Genomic DNA, 27,326 nt, shown 5'->3' with positions numbered 1-27,326 from the left:
CGCTGCCGAAAAACATGTACCTCTGCTCTTATCGCATCAACTTGGGGTGTCGCCAGATCCTTCACATAAGGTGACCTTACGTGATTATAATTTTCTTTATCTTTTCCTCATTGCCTCGCGCGCACATAAGGCTGATGACGCCGGCGGCGGCGGTGGTGGTGGTAACAGGCAACAGGCCCGTTACGTCACCGTTCTGGCTCAGCGCCGCACGTATAGACTACACGTGGAACATATGAATGAAAAACGCCAGCCCTAGGTAATCTAATTGAGCAGGGGTGAGTAGGGAGGGCGGGGGAGGAACCTACATAGTGAACAAGAGAAGGGAGGGCGGGAAGAGGAGGCTACATGAAGAGTGCCAGGAAAATCATGGGCCTCCCCGAGAACAGCCACTGCAGAGAATGAGCAGAACACTAGAAAGGGTGAATCTTGGTGTTCATTGTAATTGGAGCTTGTCTTAGACCGTTTCCACACTATTCATGTTTTGGGATCGGGTTGACCTTGGCTCACCCTGTGTCGGAGGGCCCAAAACCGATTTTGTTAACCTCAAAGCACTATTTAGTGTATGATCACCTATGGTATTACATTGTCTCTCCACCAGGTCTTCTGTCTGCCCTTGCTTTTGCAATATTGGTTTGTCACTCTGTTATTTAGCTGTCCATCTGCTGTCTGTTCTAAGCATTATAGCGATGATCTACTCAAGTTCGTCGTTAGAATTTCTTCAAGCTTTATTTGTTAATTAATCAATCGTCGCAAGAACTCTTCAGCATATGTTTGTTGCTTAATCAATGACGCAAATTAAAAAAAGGTGCAGGATTCAAGATTGCTCGCCTTTTGAAAGACTCCACACATGTTTACAAATATAATCCTTGTACTTCTAATGCCAGAAATGACGCCGTGAGAGAAAAAAAGAGCCCTTATTATCTGGAAAAAAAAGCATTTTTTTAGTTTTTTTATTTGCCGCATGCTCTTGGTAACGTAAATCTCTTAATACACGAGATACAAGACGATGCAAGGCGTGGACGCTCGCTTCTCATGCAGATCCTTAACATCCCGGCCGCATACCATAAGCTGCGGGAGGGAGGACACTCAATTTTGGCTTTAAGGACAAGGACCATCGTTGCAACTCTCATGACAACGAAGAGGTTTATTCAGCTGTGACCGCTAGCAACGAGGAGGCAGATGAGGTTAAAAGGAGGAGAGTCCGGGCACAATACACCGGAAAGGAAACCACTCAGTTTTGGCTTCTAGGAAAACTACATTACTGAAAGGACAAATTTAGGACATAACAAACTGTCTTTTCCATGTGTGCCCACAATTATATAAAAAAGGAAGGAATCGGAATGGAGGCAAGAAACAATAAACGAAAAAAAGGAAAGGCTTAAGGGTGAGTTTAGGCTGGTAAAGAGCTGGCTTTTCAGCTGTAGCAGCTAGCAGGGAGGAGGCTGAGGACCAACGCAGTCTGGAGCCGTGGAGGGGAGCAGGTTCTGAGTGACAGCAGTTGTTGAAGGTAGTAGGTACTGTCGGGGCTATTGCATCATAAGTATCTCAACGGCCTTGGTGTGTGTGTGTGTGTGTGTGTGTGTGTGTGTGTGTGTGTGTGTAATTCACAACAGCCAGATCACATGTTGGACTCGTAATTGCCAGCAGGTACCCTCACGGCATGAGCAATTGCCCACCCAGCTGTATCTGCCCACTCTTCAGGACCAATACCACCTTAGCCCTAACCAAATTCAGCAAGTCCCTCCTCCACAACCCCGCCATGAGACCTACTCCCCCGCCCTCCCCCTACACGACCCACAAGACATAACAATATTCTATAGTCTTCCCAAAATGTCGAGTCCTTTCTGCTGGGGCACCGAAAGGGAATTTCCCTGATGCGGTGCTGCCAGAAGAACCATTATAGCAACAATTAAAGGCTTAGCAAGGAAGTGCGATTTATTTCCTCTCTCTCTCTCTCTCTCTCTCTCTCTCTCTCTCTCTCTCTCTCTCTCTCTCTCTCTCTCTCTCTCTCTCTCTCTCTCTCTCTCTCTCTCTCTCTCTCTCTCTCTCTCTGTCAGTGTGTGTGTGTGTGTGTGTGTGTGTGTGTGTGTGTGTGCTTGTCGATTTTGTGAAATAGGAATCTCTGGTATCATTATGTTATTCTTATTGTGATATCTATTCTCTCTCTCTCTCTCTCTCTCTCTCTCTCTCTCTCTCTCTCTCTCTCTCTCTCTCTCTCTCTCTCTCTCTCTCTCTCTCTCTCTCTCTCTCTCTCTTTTTTTTTTTTTTTTTTTTACGTCGTTGCCTGTTGCGCCGGTAGGCATCTTCCTGGTGGGGCCTGATGGTCGGCCCAAGGCTTCTTCCAGGTGGGGCCTGATGGTCGGCCCAGCCCGTTCTGGCGCAGGCGAGTGTTTATAGTGGCGCCATCTTGCATTGGCTCATGCTGCCCCCCCGGAACTCATTCTTGATTCACTTGGGCGGTTTCTTCTAGAGTCCGGATTGATGGGTGGTCTTCAGGACACCATTTGGGTAGTCTTAGGCCACTCGGCGGTGGCAGGTGGTAGCGTGGGGATTCGAACCCGCGTCGTCCAGCACGCAGTGTGTGTGTGTGTGTGTGTGTGTGTGTGTGTGTGTGTGTGTGTGTGTGTACCTATGTGTGTGTGTGTGTGTGTCGGGTTATCATGAGAATTGACCTCTCGTTTACCTGCGGATTAGCGCGGTCAGTGTACCCTTGACCCAGCCTCAAAAATGGCAACATTGGAGAACAGATCTGCCACATTTTGTGGTATTTATACAAAGTCATTGTTATCATTCCACTAGAACAATATTCAAAGCTCTGTATACAGCCTTATTAGAGTTTTATATAAATGCACTATAATGAAGTTTCATGTAGAAGTAATCTAATAATAAGACAATAATTGTTGCTAGTACATCCGACAACGCCTTATCAGGGAAATTCTCTTTCGGCGCCCCACCAGAACGGACTCGACATTTTGGGAAGACTATAGTTCCGGTCAGAGCTCAGACGGACCAGTACCGGATTAGCGCGATACCGACACTTGCGAGGCCATTAACACCTCCATGACCACATAAGCCCTCACACACACACACACACACACACACACACACACCACCCTTCCCCACTTCCCCTAATATTCATCACATGAAACTCATTGTACTGTATTTTGTGTATTTTCAGCCTATGGCTGCCAACAAGTGAATAAACCATTTATTATTATCATTATTTTTTATTTTTTATCGTCGATCTATGGGGACTGCCAGGACCTCACAAACCACACCCCATCCCCTTGCTCAAGGGGGACAATAACCACTCTAGTCAACGGAAAGAATCCGGCTTGGTGGAGCTCGAACCGCCGCCTGTTTGGCCGTTAAGCCTTGCAGCGCACTACCGATTGAGCCACCGGACCGTTTTGTGTGTGTGTGTGTGTGTGTGTGTGTGTAATTCACCACGGCCTGATCGCGAGTTGGACTCGTAATCCCCAGAAGGTACCCTCCTGACAGAGCAAGTGCTCGTTTAGTCGACCTCTGGGTACTGGCAGGACCTCACACGCCACACACCCCATCCCCCTTGCTCAAAGGGGGACAGTAACCTCTCCTATTCAACTGAAAGAATCCAGCCTGAACGGGCTCGAACCGCCACCCTGTCAGACCGTGAAGCCTGGCAGCGCAGCGCTCTATCAGTTGCGCCACGAAGATGACAAAAGTAAAAATGCGTGTGTGTGACCTGACATGAGAATGTGTAACTGTGGTCAGGATGCTGTTCAGACAGAATAACTTGTCTTGTTGGCATGTCCTTCATCACAGACTTTGAGACAAAGATACAACAGTTTAGACTTTATAACTATGAAAACTTTGATGGAGGGCAAGGTTAATGGAAAAGACTTGTGTAATTTTATCTATGATGTTCTGAACTTGTATGCCTAATATGGAAACTTTGATGGATTGCTAATTAATGGGATCATATAGTGATTTGCTTATATTTAGGAAGTATTGTAAAGGTGTCGTAAGTTAAAAGTTATCATTTGGACAAAAAATTGTTTATTGGGAATATTACTTTGCTACTGTTACCTGAATTTTTTGTCAATAAACAACTGAACTGAACTGAACTGAACTGACTGTGTGTGTGTGTGTGTGTGTGTGTGTGTGTGTGTGTGTGTGTGTGTGCTTAAGATGATAAAAATAATCGTGTGCGTGTGAGTGAATGTGTGTGTGTGTGTGTGTGTGTGTGTGCTTCCATCCCCCTCCGCCCCCTTGCATGCACGGCGCGACTGATAACTGTAATGGACAGACAAGATAAGATGTAGGAATGAGACGCTCACGCCGAGGAGGAAGTCAACATCATATTATTATCAATCATTAACATCATCGTCCACAATAGTAGTAATAATAGCAGCAGTAGTAGTAGTAGTAGTAGTAGTAGTAGTAGTAGTAGTAGTAATAGAAGTTGTTGTTGTTGTAATAGTAGTAGTAGTTGTCGTTGTTGTAATAGTAGTAGTAGTAGTTGTCGTTGTTGTAATAGTAGTAGTAGTAGTAGTAGTAGTAGCAGTAGTAGTAGTAGAAGTAGTAACAACATCAAAAACAACAATCGCCACCATCCACATTATGATTGCCATACGAATCCCACTCACACACAGACAGAGGAAGGTAGGAAGGGAGACGGAAGGGAGGCAAGGGGTGGGTGGAGGGGGGGATGACAGGTTAGGTAACGGGGAGAGTCAAGAAAATGTAGGTAGGGAGGACGGGTCAACAGAAGGTAAGTAAGGAGAAGATAATTAGCTAAGGACAGGAAGGAAAAGGCAGTCAACAGAGGGTAGGTAGAGGGAGAGAGCCAAAGGAAGGTAGGAGCCAGGAGGGGGGCGTCGGCAGCTGATAGGTAGGGAGGAGGGAGCAAAAGGAAAGTAGGATAATAAGGAAGGGGTTGACAGAGGGAGAGGACAGAATGCTCATGAAACAAAAACTTGAACATGCCATAAGGAAGAAAGTAAGCACGCTGCCACTACAAACTAATGGACTTAGTCTTGCTTTACCATTCTCGCCCTCTATTCCTTCAGTATGGAAGGGATAAATATTAAGCAGACAGATGGAAAAGTTGACAGAAGTATCAGGGGACAAGAACTTAAACATGCTATATGAGTAATCTTTTCCACCATTATTTCCCCTCCCAGACGCTATTCATTACACGGGCCAATTACGAGGGTCGTAGGGAGTATGCATCTCATGTGTGGGTGAGGTGGGGGCTACACACACGCAGCCCTTTTTGACGTAGGAGAATCGAAGGCTTTTCGTCGCATCATTTCATCTTTTATACCTTTGCAATGTTGCCTCCCCATCTTTTTTTTCATATTTTCAAGCTGACTTCTCTTAAAAAAAAAACTTACTAACTGCATGCCTCTACCCCTCCCACGGCCCCGTTGCACACGACTCTACTCTATTTCAGGCCTATACTATTCAAATCCATTAAGCAAGAGTTAACAAACATCTTCAATCTTTCATCCCTTTCGCTAGTAAATTCTGGAATATCCTTCCTTCGTCTTCGTCTCCTGCATACGACTTGAGCTCTTTCTGGAGAAGAGTATCATGACACTTCTCCAAACGATTATGTTTTAACTCTTTTAGTACATATTATTTGCAGAAGTGCTAGCGGGTCTTTTCTCTCCCTTTTCTCCCTTGAGCTACCTCCTTTCTTGTAAAAAAGAAAAAAAAAAAAATCTCTCCACCAAACACTTTACCGCTCTCGTCCTCCATGCATACTTTCCTGTTACCACATACTAATGTCACAGCCAGTCCGAAGTACCAATCGACTCCCCAAGGCTAAGATAAGTTCGTTTGAGAAAGAAAAGAAATGTAACCCCCAAGACAAGTATTGTGTCTATGAAAAAGTTCACTTATTAAACTCACTCTTCAAAAATCGTTCAAAAGATTCCACCCTTACACTCGTATGCACGGATTACGAGTGATGTTCACCGTTTATTCTGCCCCCACAGAATGATGCCCCTTACGATTCCTTTTGTTCCACACACCCTGGCCCCTCTTGGCCCTTCCTTCATGCTGAAGAACAAATTACCGCAAGAAATTGATGGCACAAAGGTTTCTTCATGGATAATGGTGACGATTGTGATAATGATTACGACGATGATGGAGATAGGGATGATGGTGGCAATAAAATAATAATGATGATAATAATGATAATAACAATAATAATAATTATTACTATTATTATTATTATTATTATTATTATTATTATTATTATTACTACTACTAGTAACAGTACTTAGAGAGAGAGAGAGAGATTGTTTTTTTCTGTTTATCTGTGTGTCTGTGTGTGTGTGTGTGTGTGTGTGTGTGTGTGTGTGTGTGCAGTGCTTAGCAACAAGTTAGTCACTGACACTCTCTCTCTCTCTCTCTCTCTCTCTCTCTCTCTCTCTCTCTCTCTCTCTCTCTCTCTCTCTCTCTCTATATACACTCCTGCGGGTCGCGCCACCATCGGGAGGTGGGCGTCGACTCCAGTCCTGCTTTCCCACAATCCCAGCGCTGGCCCGCCACAGTGCCGTCATTACTACGCCTCGCTCAGTGTTACCTAGGGCAGGGCAGGGATATATATATATATATATATATATATATGTAGAACATATTAAAATAAGAACTTTGTAGTCTGCAAGAAGCCGGTCTGCCTCTACAAGGCAGCTCCGTTGAAACTAAGCTCCGTGAATCTAACCCCACCTAATATCACTGTCCATGAATTTATTTAATCTATTTTGAATGTGACAATTATATTGACACTCATCACATGACTGTAGCCTGTTCCACTCATCTACCACTCTTGTAAGTAAACCAATTTTTGCCTATGTCCTGTTGAATCTGAATTTATCCAGTTTAAACACTACGTGTCCTATCCGGTTCTCTTACCAACAGAACCTTATGAATCTCACTCTTATGAAAGCCCTTCACCCATTTATAAACCTCTATCATGTTTCCACACACCCTTCCCCTTCCTAGAGAATGCAAGTTTAACTGTGTGTGTGTGTGAGAGAGAGAGAGAGATAGAGAGAGAGTGAGAGATAATAATAATAATAATAATAATAATAATAATAATAATAATAATAATAATAATAATAATAATAATTTTATTTCCACTAGAAGTAGTTATTCTTACATCCAAATACATAAAAAGTACATAGGTTATTGCAATGAAATAATTAGTTATTCATCAGTTGTTTCGGTTTCGATTAAGTAAGAACTCTTTCAGAATATATTTGAATCTATGCAAGGTGTGGGCAGTGCTTATATGTGTTGGCAGGGAGTTCAAAGTGTAGGCCCGTGTACAGAAAGTTGTCTGGCTCCTGTGTCTGTGTGTGTTCTTGGTACATACAGATTACTCTGCTGGCGTGTTGTGTTGTTGGTGAGAGAGAGAGAGAGAGAGAGAGAGAGAGAGAGAGAGAGAGAGAGAGACTTTTGCCATGCCCTACAGTAGCAGATGGTCGATAAGCCGATTTTGTTATCAGCGATAAAGTATCGCGATAACTTATCGCGATAACGCTTAGCTATGGACGTGAGGCAGGTGCTTCTTTCTTCGTTTCGTCTTTGTAGAACGTATCGTGAAGCGTGTTTTGCATTGTTTGCACAACTCAAAACGTTTATGTTATGACAAATCAGCAGTTTTTCTTTAGTCAGAAGAAACATTTACTCTGTGAACACTGCATACAAACTGTCACGGGTGAACCGGGTCCCGAGTCGAGACTCCTGTATATCCAATTGTGGAGCAGCTTCCCTTTGAACCATGTCACCCCCTTGCCTTACCCACCTCGGGACATCTCCTCCTCAATATTTTGCTCTCTTGACGGTTCCTACTCCATATTCATTTTCGCCCATTTTCGAACACACCAACTTCGACCAAATAAAGTAACACAAACTAGAGCAAATTCGCTCCACTAGATTAGTAACAAACAAATCTCGTCAGTTTTTCGTTGTCCTTGCGAAGTGCTGTCGAATATATGCAGGAGGGAAAATGTTCAAATGGGGAAAATGTCTGTCTTTGGGAGCCACCTTACCCGCACATTTTGAGAGTTCCTGCCCGGCAACACGGCTCGCCTCCGTGCTCAAGGTTGAGGCTTTCTTAATCGGAAGGGTTTCGTAACAACGTTGTTCATAGAATTGAGTGAAAACATGCTATTATTCTGCCCCATAGCCAACAATGCTTACTTTGCTGCCCTCAGGGACTGGAGCACCAAAGAATAGTATCGTCCATATGTAGAAAATGTATTCACTGTTATTGGAGCTATGCATGTTCCCGACGGAAGTATAACGGTGCATTATACTTGTGGCCAATAACGAAATCTGTATGCTGACAGCCGTCCAAAAAGTAGCTTATCGAAGGGGGGGAAGGGGGGCACTCTGACACCAACCCCTCAGTAGCCACTGTGTTAGATGAAAGCACAATACAAATGCATTACTTGAGTTTGTACGATAGCGATTACTGTTTATACCTGTGTTAAGTCGACCCCATCCAAGGCGTTCGACTGAGGAATAAATCTAACCTCCAAGAAAAGAAGTAGTAGTAGTAATAGTAGTAGTAGTAGTGGTGGTGGTGGTGGTGGTGGTAGTAGTAGTAGTAGTAGTAGTAGTAGTAGTAGTAGTAGTAGCAGTGGTAGTGGTAGTAGTAATAGTAGTAGTAGTAGTAATATTAGTAGTAGTAGTAGTAGTAAACACTCGCGGATAAGAAACAACAGCCAAGAAGCAGTGTGGTCGCCTGGATGAGATGCAGGCTGTCCTTCTCCCTCCTGAGGTCAGCCTTGGTCTGCCTGACAGGAACCAGGTCACCTGCACCCAAAACCACCCACATTGCCGACCTGGACTTTGAGGCGACGGTGGTTGATAGTCGTATCAACCACAAGCTCTGTTAGCTTACGAATAATATATTTAGTAAGGTTTGTAATACCAAATAAAGATGGTTGTCGGCCACAGTCATTGGCGGGGTGGGGCCAATGAATTGCTTTGTGAAAGGATATGAGAAAAGATACCGCTCACAACGCGACTCTAATGGATGGAGGCCCGTTTAAAAAAAAAAGTAGTAGTAGCAGAAGTAGTAGAAGTCATTGTTGTTGTTATTGTTGTTGTTGTTAGTGTTGTTGTTGTTATTGTTGCTGCTGCTGTTGTTGTTGTTGTTGTTGTTGTTGTTGATGTTGTTGTATAAACCCCAAGGTTATAGTATTATCCACATAAAGTCAACTTCTAATCTAATCTTTTTAAAAATGTCATGAAAAAAAATAATTGTATGTTGGTCTAAAGTTTTAAGCAATAACTGTGCTTGCTCAGGCCTATTGTAGCTTTTCCTTTGAAAAAAACCCTGATGACGCCATTGGTCAAGGTGGCGTTGCATCAGAGACCCTCGCCAAAAGGAACTAAGCTCCTATGGTTCAGGGCCGGCCACACCGGTATAGCTGATTGAGAAAATGGTAACAACAAACAACAACAGCGGGTGTTGGCCACACTTGGAGTCGTTGCACCAGCCTGCCACTGCGGACAGACTTACAGTGCATTGCTCATCCACCCGTATGCAGCAGCACTCTCATGGCTGCCCACGTGCACGCGCAAACAAACAAGCACACACACACACACACACACACACACACGCTGGCTGTCTCGCTCTCGTTTATTCCATATAGGAAGGTAGTGTTCACAAAGGCACAAGTAGGTGTTCAGAAAAGACATTCCTGCAGCCCTAAGAGACGCACGAACTTATATCTATTCACCTTTTTATACTCGTCCACCAGTAGAAATATGAGGACTGGCCTTTGATATGGATACTGCTACGTTATTTTTAGCGTAATATATTCCTCAAACGCATATAATAAAACTTTGGAGGGTTGGGGGTCGTTTGTTACATAAGATGGACTTTCCAGGTGTACATATGATATTAAGTCATCAAACCAATCTAACTTAAAAGAGAAACCTGCGAGTGCTTTTCGGCGACACGACTCTGGCTAAGAATCCAAAACAAGACTTGTGGGAATGACCCAATGGCTGCCCCGGGTGACGAGCGAGCCACGAAGCGACAAACTAACTAATGAAAAGAAATCCGTTCATCCAAGACATCAAATATATCTAACCTCTTGAAAGATAAGCCTGCGAGTACTTTTCAGCGAGAAGCATGAAGAATGAATGAATGAATGCCAAGGCTGACAGGCGAACCATCACGACCTCCATAAACACGACGACGTATTCTCTGGTGATGTGTGGGTGGGGGAGAGTGGGGGTAGCACGTGCATCTAGTAATCCTCCGGCCGGCACTCGGGGGACGGTGGGGCTCACTGAATAGCGAGTGTGACGAGGAGGGTAGAGAGAGGAGCACGGCGGTGAAGGTCAGCCCTTTTCCTGCAATCCTTTACGCAGAGAAAATTATTTAATACTACGTGGTTTGTACTCAACCAACGCGAATCTTCACTTTTTGTTCCTAGCGAATACGATGTCCTTGACTGGCCGGCCACGCAAGCACGGCCTTCAACACCTCCTATACAATTGAGAGAGAGTGTGTTGATCGTCTGTAAAGTGTAAAGCAGCTGGGAGTGCCTCGCTGCCCACCATCACCTCCCCAACAAGACGTCAAGCTTTTGTGGGCTGAGGAAATGGAAGGCGCCAGGTTAAGGAAACTATTTTTTAACCTATAATGGCGTCCACAGTTCACGCCTTCAACATGCACACATGGCTCAGGTCACGTGGATTCGTTTAAAGCTCCTGCGATTCACACACGGGGTAAGCTGGTTCTCGTTGAGCAGCGCCCCGGAAGCAACGGTCAGAGTCAAGTGAACGTGATGGACATCAAGGCCAGGCTGCATTTTCCACCTTTTCCGGCAGCCTTCTCCTGGACCGCACCTCATCATGGATCACAGCCAGTGCAGCGGCAGCTCAAGATTTATTAGTCTTTCGAACACCATCCAGTTATCGCTCACCATTATCAGTCGGTCACCAGTAATGCAATGATTATAACTACTGAAAACAATACTAACAGTAATAATAATAATAATAATAATGATAATGAAAACAATAATAATAATAATAATAATAATAATAATAATAATAATAATAATAATAATAATAATAATAATAATAATAATAATAATAATAATACATAAAATGCACAACAACGCATGACTTCCTTTGACATCAACACAATGAATCCGAGTGTGCCTGAGGAGTGCCATCTGTCGCATGATAAGATGCCCCACCTCGGAGTATCTTCGGTATAGTCTCCACATGAGGATGCATTTCTGGCCATGTCTAAATAGGGACAAAGAATAATTTATAATTAATCATTCATGTCTCTATTAACCCCTTAGTAAGAGATGAGGTAATCCTCGGTGATCTTGACTCCTTGAGCTCCCTACGCTTCCGGTACGTGGTGTCTTCACGTATGCTTTAAGGTGCGTGGTGCTGCAGTGCAGTCTCCTTGGCGTCCGGGCCGAGGAGGCACACCCGTCTTTATGGGCCAAACGTGCCCTTCACTCCTCAGGACAGGCAGTTTTGTGCTGGTGCATAGCTGGCTGGCGGCGGCGGGACACTTGGGCTCCATTTCACGCGTAACAGGACGCTCTACGAGGCGTTAGTACCAGTATGACTTTGTGCTCGACAGATTCTCACGTTTTTTTTAAGAAGCAGTTAACTCGTCACGCGGCTTCATTCCATTTTTTCAGGTAGCTGATCATCACGCCCTCAGCCGATGATCCTACTTCGTCATTTTCTTGTTAAGGGTATTAGGAAAGTATGAACAAAATGTTTTTTTTGTCAAGACGGCGCCTCTTGATGGCAATGCGCCGTACGGATCCTTCACGTCGATAAAACCATTTTCCTTATCTTTTCCTATGATAACCACACTCCAAATCTCTCAGTCTAGAGTAATGCAGCCACCAAAAGAATGTAACCAATCAGGTAAGTGGCTATGTGTCACAAACACATGGAGGACCAATAAGAGGCGGAGCTGGGTAGTCACACGAGGAGTGGGCGCGGGTATATAAAGGCAGGCAGGTGGCTTGGCGTCATATCACCTTCCGATCTCCTGGAGAAAACAGCCTCCTTACACACTTTGAAAGCTGTTAAAAAGCGTGTCTTAGTAAATTCCCTTGCGGGTTGACAAGTGGATAAACTACAAATATGAAACTTGCAGCAATCTTGCTGACACTAGCTGCGGTGAGCGAGGGCTCCCGTGTGCTTATGGTGCTTTCCCTGGGCTCTCAGTCTCACAAGAACATCCTGACCCCGCTGGCCGAGTCCCTGGGTCGCCGTGGGCATCAAGTGACCCTGGCTTCGCTGCACGCAGCCCCGCCCAACGCCACGCGGTCATACACTGACTTGGCCGCTACCGGAGCCTGGGAGTCTGTCAAGAAAGTGACTGGTGAATTCGATGTCTTCAAGATGCGTGAGGCCAACGGTGGCAAGGATGTTAACTCTCAGGTGATGAAAAAAGTCCTGCGCCACCTGCCGGAGTACTGCGACGCCTTCCTGCGGGACCCCGGCCTGAAGAAAGCCTGGGAAACTCGTCCTGACCTCATCCTTCTGCCTGCCTTCATGAACGAGTGCGGCCTGGCGTTTGTGCACAAGTTCAAGGCACCCTTCATCTATGTGACTACCTCAGGCCTCACTCCATGGACCGCAGACCTAGTTGGTACTCCGGAGAACCCCGCATACGTGCCCAATCAGTACCTCAGCTACGGCGACCAAATGACCCTGTGGGAGAGGACTGTCAACACACTCGTCAGGTAAGATGCCTCCCTTGCTCATGTAACTCTTATATTCATCTGCCGCACGCTGCCTCTATAAAGCTCCTCTCTGGATGCACGCATGACCTCGGGTAATTAATGTCCTGCCTCCTTCTCCCACAGACTGGCCAGTCCTTACCTCCGCAACCACTTGGTGCTGAACAAGCTGGAGGGCGTCGTGCAGCGTGCCCTAGGCGATCCAACAGTTTCACTATCGGAGCTGGAGAAGAACGTGTCCATGGTGCTGGTCAACTCCACTATTCCTGGGACACCCACGCCCCTCATGCCCAACGTGGTGGAGGTGGGCGCCATGCACTGCAGGCCAGCACGCCCTCTTCAAGACAAGGCACTTCGGTATTCTTGGACTCTTCCCCCGTGCCTGTGGTTCTCTTCAGTCTGGGCTCCACTATCCGCAGCGAGCAAATGCCAGCAAGAGTGCGCGAGTCGTTGGTGGAAGCGTTCAGGCGCCTCCCCTACCGTGTGGTGTGGAAGTGGGAAGGAGCCGCCATCGCTGACCTGCCGCCCAACGTGATGACGCGCCTGGCTACCTCAGCAGGACGTGTTGGCCCACAGAATGTGCGTGGATTCGTTACGCATGGTGGACTGCTGTCGCAGCAGGAGGCGGTGTACCACAACGTGCCGATGGTTGGGCTGCCACTCGCGAGCGACCAGCACCTGAATGTGAAGCAAGCCGTGACGCTGGGTCTGGCCCGCGAGCTGACTGTTGAGTCGCTGTCCGCCGATTCTGTTTACGAGGCCATCAAGACAGTGGTGGAGGACCCTGGCTTCCAGCAGAGGGTAGAACAGCGATCACGGCTGCTGCGGGATCAAGAGACAACCCCCTTGGACCGGGCTGTATACTGGAGTGAGCACGTGATGCGCCATGGTGGAGCTCAACACCTGCGATCCGTGGCAGCCGACATGCCGCTGCATCAGTACTTCCTGTTGGACGTGGCGGCCGTCCTCCTGGTGACGGCGGTGGTGCTGGTGGCGGTCGTGTGGTGGGTGGTGCGGGCAACAATTCGAGGCGTCCTGCGTGGACTGAGGAAGACTGCAAGGAAGCTGCTGACGGCAATGAGGACTGAGGCCAAGATCTAGTGAAGTCCCCCGCTGAAGGAGTAATGGATCTCAAGCTTCATCTGCACACCACTGATCGTCTTCACTTGCTCATTGCCACTGTATATACTTAATTGATCGCCTTCATGTCTTCCATTTATAGCGAGTCATCATTCAGTATCATTATACTGATCGCCGTCATGTCTCCCACTCATAACAATTAAGTCACCAGTCAACATTATTACATAGATCGTCTTGGCTTATCCATCTCAGAGCCAATCATCATTCATCATTCCAATATTCATATTCAGTAACATCACTACATAGATCGCCTTCATGACCTCACTCATAACCATCTTTCACCCTTACTACATGATGATATGATCGCCTACATGTCTCTCACTCATGGCAAGAAACAATCACTTATCACCACTTAAAAACGTTTACTCTACTTGTGCATTAGTATCTGTGATACGCTGCTGAGATAAAACTATTTTTTACATGATTTAATAAATTTGTCAATGAATTTCCTTCTATAAGTATTACCTCTGCTTCTACTCATACCTTATCGACGGGAATGAAGCGGCTCAAGCTTATAAGATGCAAAGGTCAAGGCAATTGGTAATAGTGACCATAGAGATGGTTGGCAGGCACCACAAAACATCAAACAGGAATAAAGACAAAAAAATATACACATTTAAGTAGCGGGATCAGGAACTAAAATGCATTCCTAGGTTCGAGTTACGAGAGAACGCAATGATGGCCCGGGATATACTAAGGGAGGCGGGAAGGAGGAGGATTGGTCTGGGGTAGTGAGGGGATGCGGGGATGGGGGTTGGTCCAGCCCTGGCGGCAGTTGCAGAGGGGTGCCATACAGACATAAAGGTTTCCTGCTTTTTCATCACAACATTACAAGGTTCTGTAGCAGATTTATTAGAGGTCAGTTTGATTCCTTTTTTTTGGGGGGGTGAGTGGGATGGCGAGATGAATTTTGTAACATCTTTACAATATTTTATTATTTGCACGTTTGTAGCGTGTGATGGGGTAAACGTGCAAGTGGCAAAGAGCACATCTACTCAGGTTTGATAATAATTCACTGTATCAAAATGTACCTTCCAATGGAGGGGGCGAAAACAGGTGCATTAGCTTGCTACAGAGTCCTTATATAGAGTAGCAACATAGGCACTATGTCAGATGGCTACATACCTAGCGCCAGTTTTAACACACGGAACACCATTGCCAGCGTTGAACTGTGGGGTCTCTGGCGTATTTCTTTCTGATTTTGGAAACTGGCAAAGCTGCTTATCAACAGAGCGACGCCTTGTTGCTGTGCCTTCGGCTATAGTAATAGGCTGAAGAAGGGTTATAAAGTATATCCTGCAGAGCAACAGGGAAGACAAAGTTAAGTCAACAAACTCAGTCGCCTGGGATGAACATGGTTTCGAGGATCAGATTTATTAGGGCTGATCAGGAATTAGGGGTGGGCGAGAATCTATTCTTTCAAAATCGAAGGAATCGGTTCTCAGCGTGAGCGGAATCGCCGGAATCGATTCTAGAATAGATTTTTAACCACCCACTACGCTACCCCGCGACGCACCGCAAACCGTACTCCCTGGTGTATTATTAAGAGAGACAAAGGTAGCAAGTAATTAATTAATATTGAACAATATTTTTTATTCAATATATACTTTCTTAGTTGGAAAAGTAAAGATATGCTTCTAAATAGATATTGTTTCCTTTACAAGAAAAAAAATATATATAAAAACATGTTCCTTTAGAAATATTTATTTCTTGCAAAAATAACATTTATTCCTTTAATATATATATATATATATATATATATATATATATATATATATATATATATATATATATATATATATATATATATATATATATATATATATATATATAATTTTTTCACAGGAAAGGAAGCAGCTCAAGGGCAACAACAACAACAAAAAATAGTGAAGGAAAAAGCCCGGTAATCGCTGCTCCTAAAGAAGATAAAACTAACGAGTGGCCAAAAGAGGTCAATTTCGGGTGGAGAGGTGCCCTGATACTCTCCTTTTGAAAAAGGTCAAGTCATAGGCAGGAGGAAATACAGACGAAGGAAGACTGTTCCAAAGTTTACCAGTGAAGGGAATGAAAGAAAGAAGATGCTGGTAAACTCTTACATAAGGGGTTTGGACAGTATAGAGGGGTTGCACTGATGTCACACCGCTTCGCTTTTGTTTTAGGAAAAACAACTGTCAGACATTTTGGGAGGCAAGAGCGATCAGCTGAGCCCCTTCCCCCTGATGATGGCTGGCCCGTGCCTCCCGTCTTCATAACACAATCTAAGTGAATATGCAACAAATCTGGACAGTGAGGCTAGGCTTCGTTATATAACTATCCATTAGGCTGCCAAATGATGATGGACATACAGTATATACATTTATTATCAAACTTCAAGATATATTTGATGATAAAAACAATGAATATATAACTAATTTAACCCCGGGCATCCCCGGGCGGTGTTTAGTAAGAGCATAAGAACGTAAGGGGTTCGCAAAAATCACAATTTTCTGCCTTTCAATATTTATAGAGATTTTATTGGATTACTCATAATTTCCTCCCTTCAAAATTCAAACCACTGAGATTTTCAGACCAATAGAATTCAGATGCATGTACTTTAACAGTAGATGTTATTTCCATGAGGATGGATATATGAAAGAAAAGTTGTGGGAGTGCCTTGCAAGTTATGATAATGGTGCAGTCACTGTGTCCTTATGTCATAGGAGAGACATTGAACATGAAATTGAAAATGGACTATTCAAATTCATTTTTCTTGAAATTACTAGTAAACATGGATAAACATGTGGTTTAGTGCATCTGCCAATCCATTGTGCATGGAGGGGGACAGACCCATCCAGCAAATAATGGTTAAGGGATTCAGATTAGTGTTTCTTCAGGTTATAATTTCTTGCCTTCAGAATTCATGCAAATGAAATCTTTAAACCACTGGAATTTGGGTTTATGGACTTCGACTGTACAAATTCATTCCTGATGTATGCCAGTGAGAAATAGCTGAAGTAAGTGTTAAAAGGTGTATGATCAAGTAGATCTTGAGAAGTTCATGTACTACATATAAATGGACATTAAGATGAGTGTGTAAGGATGGCTAGACATACCTGTTAAATAAGTATGGTAATATGTTATCTTGCACCACAGGTGGTTTGGTCACCAGCAGAGATCACCTGTGGAACAGGATACAGTGAAATGACAGAGTATATACATGTATATAAAAAGCAGTGAAGTAGTACCGTGCAGTGGGTGTGTCAGAAAGACTATATAAAATAATGACTGTGTAATAAATGTTATATATGAGACAGAATGGGAGAAAGAAATGGCATATTCAAAGATGAAATGTATGAGCAGCAGTGCAATAAAAATCCTATTATATTGCCACCAATTGTCCAGAGAAACCATTGGCTAACCTTTTTTTAACCCAACTAGAGATAACTTGGTGCCTCTCAATGCTTTGTTTTCCTTCTTATGATGGAAAGCCAAACATCAAAGCTTATATAAACTTGTATCAGAGCAAGCATCAATACTGACTACTGACAGTGGAATGGACAAGAAACTACTAGAAAAGCGACTGAGAATGCATGGCCCAGCCTTCACCAACTTCTTCAGGCACAACACACTCTGTAGTGTAGTGGTTTGCACACTTAACTCACAACCCAGAAGTCCTGCGTTCAATTCCAGGGACGAATGAAGATAGATGGGCAATCTCCTTTAATCTGTGCCCACTGTCCATCCAGTAGTGAATGAATGGTGTCACTGCTTTGCGTAATGGCGGTGTGGGAGTGAGGGTGGGGAAAGGCTGTGGGAGAGTGTGGAGGGGTGAACAGCATGGGCAGGGGTAGAGGGGGGAAGGGGGAGAGAGGGGTGTGCATTGTTGGCCTCCCCACAAATGTGGGCAGAAGTGGATGGGCATGGGTGGTGTGGTTTGAGGATAGTGTGGATGATGGGGAAGATAGGGATAGTAGGGTATGTGCGGGTGTGTGTATATGTGCCAGTGAATGATAAGGGAAGGAAAGGCATGAGTGAGATGGAGAGATTTATGGAGGACTTAGGACAGTGTTTAAAAAACTTTGGAAGTGAAAGAAGAATTCTTGTGTTAGGAGATATGAATGCAAAAGGTGGAGATTGGTGGTGTGGTTGCAAAATGAGGTGTGGATGGAGTGAATGAGAATGGATAATACCTTGTGGATGCTTGTGCTGAGAGGGGTCTGTTCTTGGCAAACACCTTCTCCCAGCATAAACTAATTCACAGGTATACGTGGGCAAGGGGTGACATGAGGAGTGTAATAGATTATATAGCTGTGGATACGAGGTTGCGACAGGATGTAGTGGATACAAAGGTTGTGAGAGGAATATATGGTGGATCAGATCACTTCACGGTAGTAGCTAAAATTAGGATGAAGGAGAAATGGGAATTCAGAGGGAATGGAAAGAAGGAAAAGGGTAGGAAGGAAATAGCAAGTGAGAAATTGCATGACAGTGGCCACAGGGAGATGTATAGGAAGAAAGTAAAGGAAATACTTGGAAGAGCAAGAGCACAGATAGAACACAGTGAAGGAGTGAAGGAGGTTTATGAGGTTTTTAAAAGTTCAGTGGTCAGGGCAACTGAGGAAATAGTTGGGTATAGGTCGTGTTGAAAAGGAAAGAAAGGGAGTGTGTGGTAGATGGATGAAATAAAAGAGGCAGTTGAGGAGAAAAGAAGGAACTACAAGAAAATGTTACAGAGAAATGTAACGGAGGAAGTGAGAGGGAGTTGGGAGAGAAAATACAGGGAGAGTAAGATGCTGGTAAAGAGATTGGTTAGGGAAAGTAAAGAAAAGAGTGGATGAGGATTTTGGTAGGAAAAATTCAGCAAATTACCAGAACAAAAACTTATCTGAAAGAAATTATAAGAGAAATGGGGGGCGAAAAGAATGACATTTGTAGCATGAAGAGAAAAGATAGGGTGCTTGTGAGAAGGAATGAGGAGATAAGGGAGGTATGGAAGCAGCACTTTGAAACTGTAATGAATGAGTGTGGGAGGGAGAGCAGAAGTGACTAGTGTAGAAATATAGATCAATGTAGGGCAGCCAGAGCCACAGGGGAGGGTGGAGAGAGATGAGATAAAGGAGGCAATGAATAAGTTAAAGTAGGAAAGGTCCCTGGAGCTGATGATATATATATATATATATATATATATATATATATATATATATATATATATATATATATATATATATATATATATATATATATATATATGAGTCATAGGTCAGTGTTTGCAGAGCTGCGTACTAAGCTTGACTTATATAAGCTTGGGTATTTGATATATGAATTGAAATATGCAAATTCGCTCATATCACTAACCTAGATGTGCCAAATATTCGTTTTATGCGAGAAAAATTCGCTATTATGCGAGTAGCAGCGCTGGTGCGACTGGTTGGTGAGGTATGGTGGCCAACTTGCACTAGAGGGCGGCGGGTGCAAATGTTTTCCCGCACTTTCCTCGCCTATAATTAACCTTTTCCTCCCTCTGATCCTAAAGTTAATCCTCAGGTAGCTAATTATCAGCTTAAATCGTAGACTTTGGGTGTGTCTCCCCGGAAGCAATCAGCAGCTCTGGGCTGTCAGACTCGGAGAAGCTCTACCCTGAATGGGGTACATATAACTTCGAGTATGATATCCATGTCCTGATTTCCCCTCAGTAAGATTCATAATACATATGAATATACAGTACGTGATATAGTAGAAAAACCATGCACATTTTAACAACGTTCGAGATTCCAGAATTTTACACGTCTACTATTCGTGTTTGACTTTATCTTCAGCGTCGGTATGCGGACAGCTGCATTTTCGATGCCAGACGTAAGACTCATTCCCCTCTCCCTCTACTGAGACAAAAATGCATTTCCTTCACAGATACGAATAATTTCATAGAGACCAAAGTTGTAAAGGAGGCAATTCTAAACAAAAAAATGCTTATGGCTTTTTCCGCTGAGGTGAGTCTTTACTGAGATATGGGATCGAAAACGGGTCGTGGAACATAACCCTCTATAATTAATGGGATGATAGGTTCGATATATGCGAATTCACATTATGCGAGCTTTTTGCAGAACGTAACCTTCGCATACAATGAATATCTGGTGTACATTGGTTACTGACAAGTTTTTTCTTAACACAAAAAAGTCTGTAGAAGTGTCAAAATAATACTTTTATATAAGTTTATTCTTGCTTTATATTAGCATACAGATGGCTTGGCGCTATATAAATTACCAATACTGGAAGAATAGATAGAAAGGCAAACAATGAGAATGTCCAAAACATACCAAAACTGTCAATGCCAAATCCAGCCAATGATGCAAATATCAGTTTACCAGCAACCTCAACTGATGCTAACAGACTGTAGTGACTGGTCTGCGACTCCGGACTGCAGCCTCTGCTTTTTGTCATCATAAATGTAAATGTGGCTGTAGATATTACACCACTTGTGAAGCTTAACAAACATAGCGATGCAATACTTATATAATGTAAAGTAGTAATGCTCTCTTTATTTGAATGCTGGTCTAGCAGGAATATCAAAATACACTCTATGAAAATTAAAATACATCTGTGAATTGAATATTTCATAATAACAGCTCTAATATCAGACTGAAGCTTCCTCAAGGTGACACCCCCATAGATAGATCCCAGCACCGACAGTCCCTGACATACTGTTCCATTCCAAAATGATAAACTCTCCTTGGGAAAGCCTTTATCCAGAAGGTACAAAGGCATATTGTTTATGGCTCCTCTCTCCCCCATTTTGTAAAGCACGACATATAAACTTATCCAAAGAGTTCCTGTTGAACTCAATACTTCTTTAATAATACTAAATATTCTCTCAATGTGTAAATGTGAGTGTAAGGTCTTTTCGGTAGATAAGTATTTCTTACTTCCTACCACTTTGCCAGCAGATATATTTCTGTTGAAAGAAAGTGAACACACCCAAACACTAGTTACCATGTATGTGAATGCGAGAATGGTGAAGGTCACAGTCCAGTTGCTGTACATTAGAAGGAATGACAGTCCAGCTCCACCAACTAGACAGCCAACTTTGTATAAAACAACCTGAGAACAAAGAAAACATACTCAGATTAAGAATATGTACTAAGAGGAAAACATTAATGAAAAACTATACATGTATAAAGATAGCTAAACTCTTGGAAGATGAAAACAATTACCTAAATATCTAAGCTATTATAAATAGAAAGTTGGAAAGTTTTGTTTAGTCGGCGCAACATCTGTGGTCATATGCCGGAGAGAGACAGGAGGGGGAAGGAATTATAGGAGAAGGGAACAGACCCCAGGAGACGGGACACAACCCCCGATTAATACCTGGTACCCATTCACTGCTGGGTGGACAGGGGCGTAGGGTATCGGAAAAGCCGCCCAAATTTTTCCACTCCGCCCAGGAATCAAACCCGGGCTCTCTCGATTGTGAGCCGAGTGTGCCAACCACTGCACCACGAAGCCCCCAGCTATTATAAATCAATGATAGCATTTTTTCTGCTGCTTGGAAGAGGTACAGAGATAGACATAACAGTGCAAAAGGCAAACAAATGGCTACGGAACAGGAGAAATTCAAATTTTGAGAGATGATATAGAAAAGTGATTTATGAATTCACAATTAACATCAGAGATGTGTGAACATAAGTAAATGGAATATTAAAGGGCAGTCAAAAGGGTTTAAAACAAATAATTGTTGGTAGCCATGATAATTATTGAGTTATTAGCTCCACATCCAGCAGAGGGAAATTTTTCAATAACATAAATAGACAAATTAGTTGTTCTGTCATCCCATGAGGTCAGTGTTTGGTGACCTACATATCAGGCACTCTGCTGCCGTCTTCACAATACCTTGTATCACCCTTTCATCAAATACCTTTGCCAAAGATGATAACAATAAGCTGTGAACATCAAAGGAGGAGAAGCCTGGCCTACCTCAAGTACCGTATTACAGCCAGTGCTTTGCCCTCCACAGGAGTCTAGTCAGCAATACTGTTCCAACACCAGTCAGTGACAGCAGCTCTTTGCCTGTTCTTGTCAAGCCATTCTAACCATACTTCAAAGTACATCCTTCACATGCTCATATTGATGGCAATAGAAGTCATCATAAAACACCTTATGAATGGAGTTCCTAAAATGGCAGTATCATCAGGGTTGTTGCTAAGAATAAAGCCAATTGGTTAACCAGTTACTACCAGGACTGGATGTCCTTGAGTGTTGGTTCCTTGGGCATAGGAAAGTTTTTTTATGGCACTCTTAATCCTTCCCAGGATGGTACTTTTCACAGCCAAGGTGAAGACCAACAAAATTACCCTCTTGTTGGCAAAATCAGAATTATTCAGGATACAAGTTCACTTAAGTAGTTTCACACACTTTTAGTAAGTGGTAGGTATGCCAAAACGTCTCCTCTATGCTAATGTTTTACATAAGTGTCCTCTATGCAATGAACTTTCCTTTTCACTTCCTCATGGATATCATTGAAATCATTGAATGATTTTGAGTAAGTGTCTGATGGGGGACCGACAGTACTGATAACCAGCCCACTTGGTGATATGTGACCTCCAAAGGGCTCCCATCTTGTGGATGAAATTCACTGGAAGGTGAGAAGAGGTGGGATGTCTAGCGGACATCTTCTCAAAGCTAACACAGTTCATACACTGACCAATACTTAGTCAAGGGAGCATGGTTGGATATTGTTTGAAAGAAAACGACATGCTCACTCTACTTCGGCACAAACAAATTAAATTTGACGGCGTGCTAATTCAAAAAATGTCTTGTCGACTATTGTCGACACCCACGGTTTGAGCCCAGGCCCCAGCTGTCGACTATTGTCGACATCCACCCTTTAAGGGTTAAACAATGTTCGTCAGAGGAAACCCTAAAAGATACATGAGGAAACTATGAGTATGTAGAAGATTATAAAGAGTACAGTCACTATTTGCTTTACTTATTTATTATTTGGAATCTCAGACCTGCAGAGTGTTTCCAAGGCTGAGCTGGTCATCTGACAGCACTTGCAGTGCCATGCCATCTACTGCTACATCTTGAACAGCAGAACATAGGTTGAGGGAGAGCAGCATAACACCCAGACTCACTACATCATCTGGGGCAATCATTGAGCCTGGGGAAGAAATCCAAATATTAAGAACTTGGAGATGATGACTTTTATAGGAAAAATTAATTGGAAATTCTCATTGCTATTACTATTCCTACTACAACTACTGTTATTCTAAGCCTGTTTCTTTCTGCAAACTCAACAAACTGATCTCTCCTCCTGTTTCTTTGTAATAATTCTAAAATGTGCAATTGCTGTTTTACCAACAACTTTGGTTTCTACTTTGGCATTAAGGTTTCCATAAATTATTGGAGACAGGATTTTATTTATCATTCCTAACTCCATTGTATAAGAACTTTTTTACATCATAGTCTTTTTTGCATAAGATATGATGGTGAATAAACCTTAAGTATTTCAAGTTGTATCCTTTGCTGAACTACTCTTTAATGGGTGCAGAAGAATTCTACTTTTCTGACTAGTTTCTTGTTAATAATTTATTTATTTATTTATTATTTCTTTTTTTTACGTTTCTGCCAATGGCGCCAGTAGGCTTGCATGGAAGGGCCTGATAGTATGGCCCAGCCCGTTGTGGCGCAGGCAAGTATTTATAGTGGCGCCATCTTGCATTGGCTCATGCTGCCCCCTGGAGCTCATCTTTGATCCTAGAATCTAGAGTCCGGGCTGATAGGTGGTCTTCTGGACAGCATGTGGGTAGTCTTAGGCCACTCGGCGGTGAGTGAAAAATCCTGGGTTGTGGCACCGGGTGGGGCGCGAACTCGCGCCGTCACGCTATCCACTCAGCAACCGCCTCCATATTCCTACCTATCTGCAAACCATTTTTAGTGCAAGATATGTCTTTCAGATTATACAATGAATGCTTCATCCATCCTCCTAACCTCATTGAGACCTACGACATTCCATTTAATATAATTCAGTTCTTGCACAAGTATAACCTAGCTACTGTTTACTATTGATGAGGTTTCATACCCCTACCCACTGCCAGCACAGCGGCAGGGCTGTCAACAATATAATGATGTTAGCCTGAAAAAATAATCCTCGAAGCACTTGTTTGTAACGTCGTAGTGAATGAGTGAGTCTTGATTGCTTTAATTCTTGAAGTTACCTTCACTTGACTAAGTCCTAACATTGCCAGGGTCATATTTTAATGGTGGAATAATTGTATCGAGAGGTTGTTAATCACCCCCTGCTCTGTGTTAAGATGAAAAACTGAATATTCAATAGATGCTTTCTAAATACCTGCGAGAGATGAAACTCCAAGACCTAAAGTGGATATGAGGAGCCAACGTTGCTTGCCACCATACACCTCTACCACTGGTGCCCATATTCCTTTGGCTATCCAAGGCAGCAGCAACAGCTTCAACAAAGATACACTGAAATAATGAAAAAAAAATCAAATAAGTGTTATGATCATATATAATGCATATTTTTTTTTACAGTAAAGGAAGCAGATCAAGAGCAAAAATAATTGAATGCTGCTTTAGTGTGTGGTCTACCACAGTGGTGGATCTAAAAAAAATGGTAGGGGGGGGGCAAAAGGCACTTGGCTTGCAACCAAAATTTCTCAGTTGAATAGAGATTTTGGGTTCTATTCCAGGCAGAGTGAGTTAAGAACTCTCTGTAGCTGAGTGGTTTCTGTGACTGCCTACCACTCCTTGGGGCACCGGTTTGAGTCCGATTAAGTGCCTTCGGCGCACAGGTCACCCAGCTATTGCTCCTGTTCATCCTTCCTTTCGGGTTGGTCAATAAACCGATACCTGGGCCATGTGTCCCCGGGCTAGTGGGTACGAGTCCACCACAGGCACAAAAGGTCAAGGAGACGGAAATGAGAACCGATGCAACGCACAGCAATATCATATGCTCCCCACTTTACCTACGAGTATTACTTTATTAGGCAGACATTGTAGGCAAGTCTCTTGGTTACTAATTTTTCCCTTCCCAGCCTGTCTTCAATATTGTAATTCTAAAATGTTAGGTAACAAGAGGAGCTTCATTAGCTTTATTTGTGAGATGAATGTGGAAGAGAGGCTGGAGTATGAGAAAATATTTGCTCTTGAATTTACTTACACTTGATGTAATTTGTATTGACAGTGCTTTGGTAAATAAAACACAAATGAAAAATTCTGTCAAGTGTTGAGCCACAGTAATGTATTAGTTAACATTAAGCTAGTACCTTTTTAGGAGGACTTCATTGGTACATTAAAAATAATTTAATTCACTGTAGCATATGGGGCACAAATTTCATGACAAAAGCAATGACTAAATAAATAAATAAATAAATAAATATATATATATATATATATATATATATATATATATATATATATATATATATATATATATATATATATATATATATATATATATATATATATATATATTGAGGGGGGTGCAGGCCCCCCGTTAGTGGGTCGAAGAGTTCGGTTGGAGTAGTTTAAATATGCTCCCCGACCCTAAACCCTCTGCAAGCTATTTTACGTCTGCGGCGGCTGCAGCGTCGCCACGGCCGCCACCCGAGGAGGCGACGCTTTTGTAAACATTATCCCCTATTTTCAAGAGTAAAAAAAAAGGTCCTTGAATTGGATTTTCAAAGCATTTCCATGACTGGTGAAGGTTTGTAGAAAAGATCTATGAAGAGATACTGATGTTTCATAAAGTAGATTATGAGATACTGGCACGGACCTAAAACGAATCTTTACCAGCCTAAAGTACTTGCACCTTCATATTATGGTATTTCGTCCCTTAACTATAATAATCGTATTTAACTATATATCGTATTTTGGAGGCGGAGTGTGACTCTCCACAATTACCGCGGTAAATCGTCCCATCCTTCTGGATAAATACTGATGTTTATGTGTGACCTGCACGGAAATACTACCTAGCATCAATACCAACCCATCCTCTCCGACGCTTGTATTGAAGTGACAGCACCCTCACTCAAAGCTTCACCGACCTGGAATAGTTCAGACCAATAGACCGCAGCTGGACGGGAAGGAATTTATCTTGCAGGCCGTAGGGAATCCCCTGGACCATGTACAGCCAGCCTAGAGGCGCCAGGGAGCGGCAGCCGAACTCGCCGCCCATGCCGCCGCCGGGTGAAGTAAACAAACGGTGATGTTGATGTTTTGTACGGTACAAATATTACACACAAAAAAAACACTAATTATAAGATACAGTTCCTCTGTGTCTGCGATTATACATAAATAGAGACTGTGTAAATTTTCCTACACTCTGCTTTTAGTATGATCGTGATCTTTTCTTTGTGGTCGGGGCCACAGAGTTAGTATATAACTCTGTGGTCGGGTCCATATATATTCTCACCTGTCGAGAGTATTCCAAACACCAGATTAAGAAACTTAACATGAAGTCTCACATAAGCTTTTATATCGACATTAAATTATTAGGAAAGAATAAAATGCACAGTTTTTGTTTGAAGTAATTAGGCTACTGAATTATTAGGAAAGAATAAAATGCATAGTTTTTGTTTATAGCCTCTTCCATTTGTAACCCGTTACTGGGTCGTGATCTGTAGAGTCCGTTGATAGATAGAGTCCTGACAGCCTAAGATTTGGACGCCATTATTGGCCCTGTTTTCGCCGCGAGAGCGTGTGCTAGTGTTTGAAAAGCGCGGCGAAAACACAGGGCTAATAATGGCGTCCAAATCTTAGGTTGTCGGGACTCTATGAGGGACTCCAGATCACGACCCAGAAACGGGTTACGCTAAATGGAAGAGGAAAGTAGGCTGCAGATACAAAGGTTATAGTGACGTACAGTAGCCACAAACACTATAATTAATCTTACTAACTGAAAGAAAAAGAAAAGCCAATTCCCTTGAACAGAGATCCATATTGCATGAAGGGATATATCTTAATTGCTTTTAAATAGTGGCTCGCGTAATAGTCGGCATCTGCAGCAAAAGGTTAAGGCTATTTGAAGTATCAAAAGGTTAAAGCTATTTGAAATATAAAAATAAATTTTATTGGCATTTATCCATGAAAATCAAATTACTTATGATAATTATGTGTGTATATAATTTTATATAATTGTTACAATTATAAACAATCATGCAAATTGGTTACAGTTACCTAAATAACATATCAAAAATATCTATTAATGATAGATTCTCTCTCTCTCTCTCTCTCTCTCTCTCTCTCTCTCTCTCTCTCTCTCTCTCTCTCTCTCTCTCTCTCTCTGGTGTATCTGTGTCCGTACATACGTGTAGCTCGATCCAAAGGACACAGCTAGGGTCAACCGGCGCGCAGAAAAATGATGTCAGCAGGTGGCGCGAGGAGAGATGAAATAGAAAACGAAGGTACTCACGTCGAACGGTAACGCAAATAAAATCGAAAGTATTT

General features: G+C 43.0%; 1 protein-coding gene and 1 pseudogene across 2 annotated transcripts; one reads left to right on the top strand and one right to left on the bottom strand.

Moving 5' to 3' along the window:
- Window positions 1-12,083: 12,083 nt before the first annotated feature.
- LOC126992203 (UDP-glycosyltransferase UGT5-like) lies at window positions 12,084-14,025 on the top strand (annotated as a pseudogene).
- A 1,811-nt stretch (window positions 14,026-15,836) lies between these two features.
- Window positions 15,837-26,066, bottom strand: LOC126992204 (major facilitator superfamily domain-containing protein 3-like). 2 transcript variants are annotated; one of them, XM_050850863.1, is made up of 5 exons: window positions 25,925-26,066; window positions 24,211-24,344; window positions 22,871-23,019; window positions 20,853-20,960; window positions 15,837-17,044 (listed from the first exon to the last, which is right to left on the bottom strand). In XM_050850863.1, the coding sequence occupies exons 1-5, from the start codon at window positions 26,053-26,055 to the stop codon at window positions 17,003-17,005; spliced, it is 564 nt and encodes a 187-aa protein (XP_050706820.1). In that variant the 5' UTR covers window positions 26,056-26,066; the 3' UTR covers window positions 15,837-17,002. The 2 variants fall into 2 exon arrangements, with proteins under 2 accessions (XP_050706820.1, XP_050706819.1); XM_050850862.1 differs by lacking the exon at window positions 15,837-17,044 and having other exon boundaries at window positions 20,060-20,960.
- Between the last annotated feature and the right edge of the window lie 1,260 nt (window positions 26,067-27,326).

This window comes from Eriocheir sinensis, unplaced genomic scaffold (genome assembly GCF_024679095.1).
Source record: "Eriocheir sinensis breed Jianghai 21 unplaced genomic scaffold, ASM2467909v1 Scaffold419, whole genome shotgun sequence".
NCBI lineage: Eukaryota > Metazoa > Arthropoda > Malacostraca > Decapoda > Varunidae > Eriocheir > Eriocheir sinensis.
The sequence above is the reverse complement of the archived record's forward strand: the minus strand, read 5'-3'. Positions and strand labels throughout refer to the sequence as shown.

Coding starts and splice junctions, on each gene's coding strand:
- LOC126992204 (XM_050850862.1), bottom strand. CDS start 26,055: ATGGGCGGCGAGTTCGGCTGCCGCTCCCTGGCGCCTCTAGGCTGGCTG. Junction 24,345..25,924: donor ATTGGTCTGAACTATTCCAG/GTCGGTGAAGCT, acceptor TCATTATTTCAG/TGTATCTTTGTTGAAGCTGT. Junction 20,961..22,870: donor GCCTTGGAAACACTCTGCAG/GTCTGAGATTCC, acceptor CTTTGTTCTCAG/GTTGTTTTATACAAAGTTGG.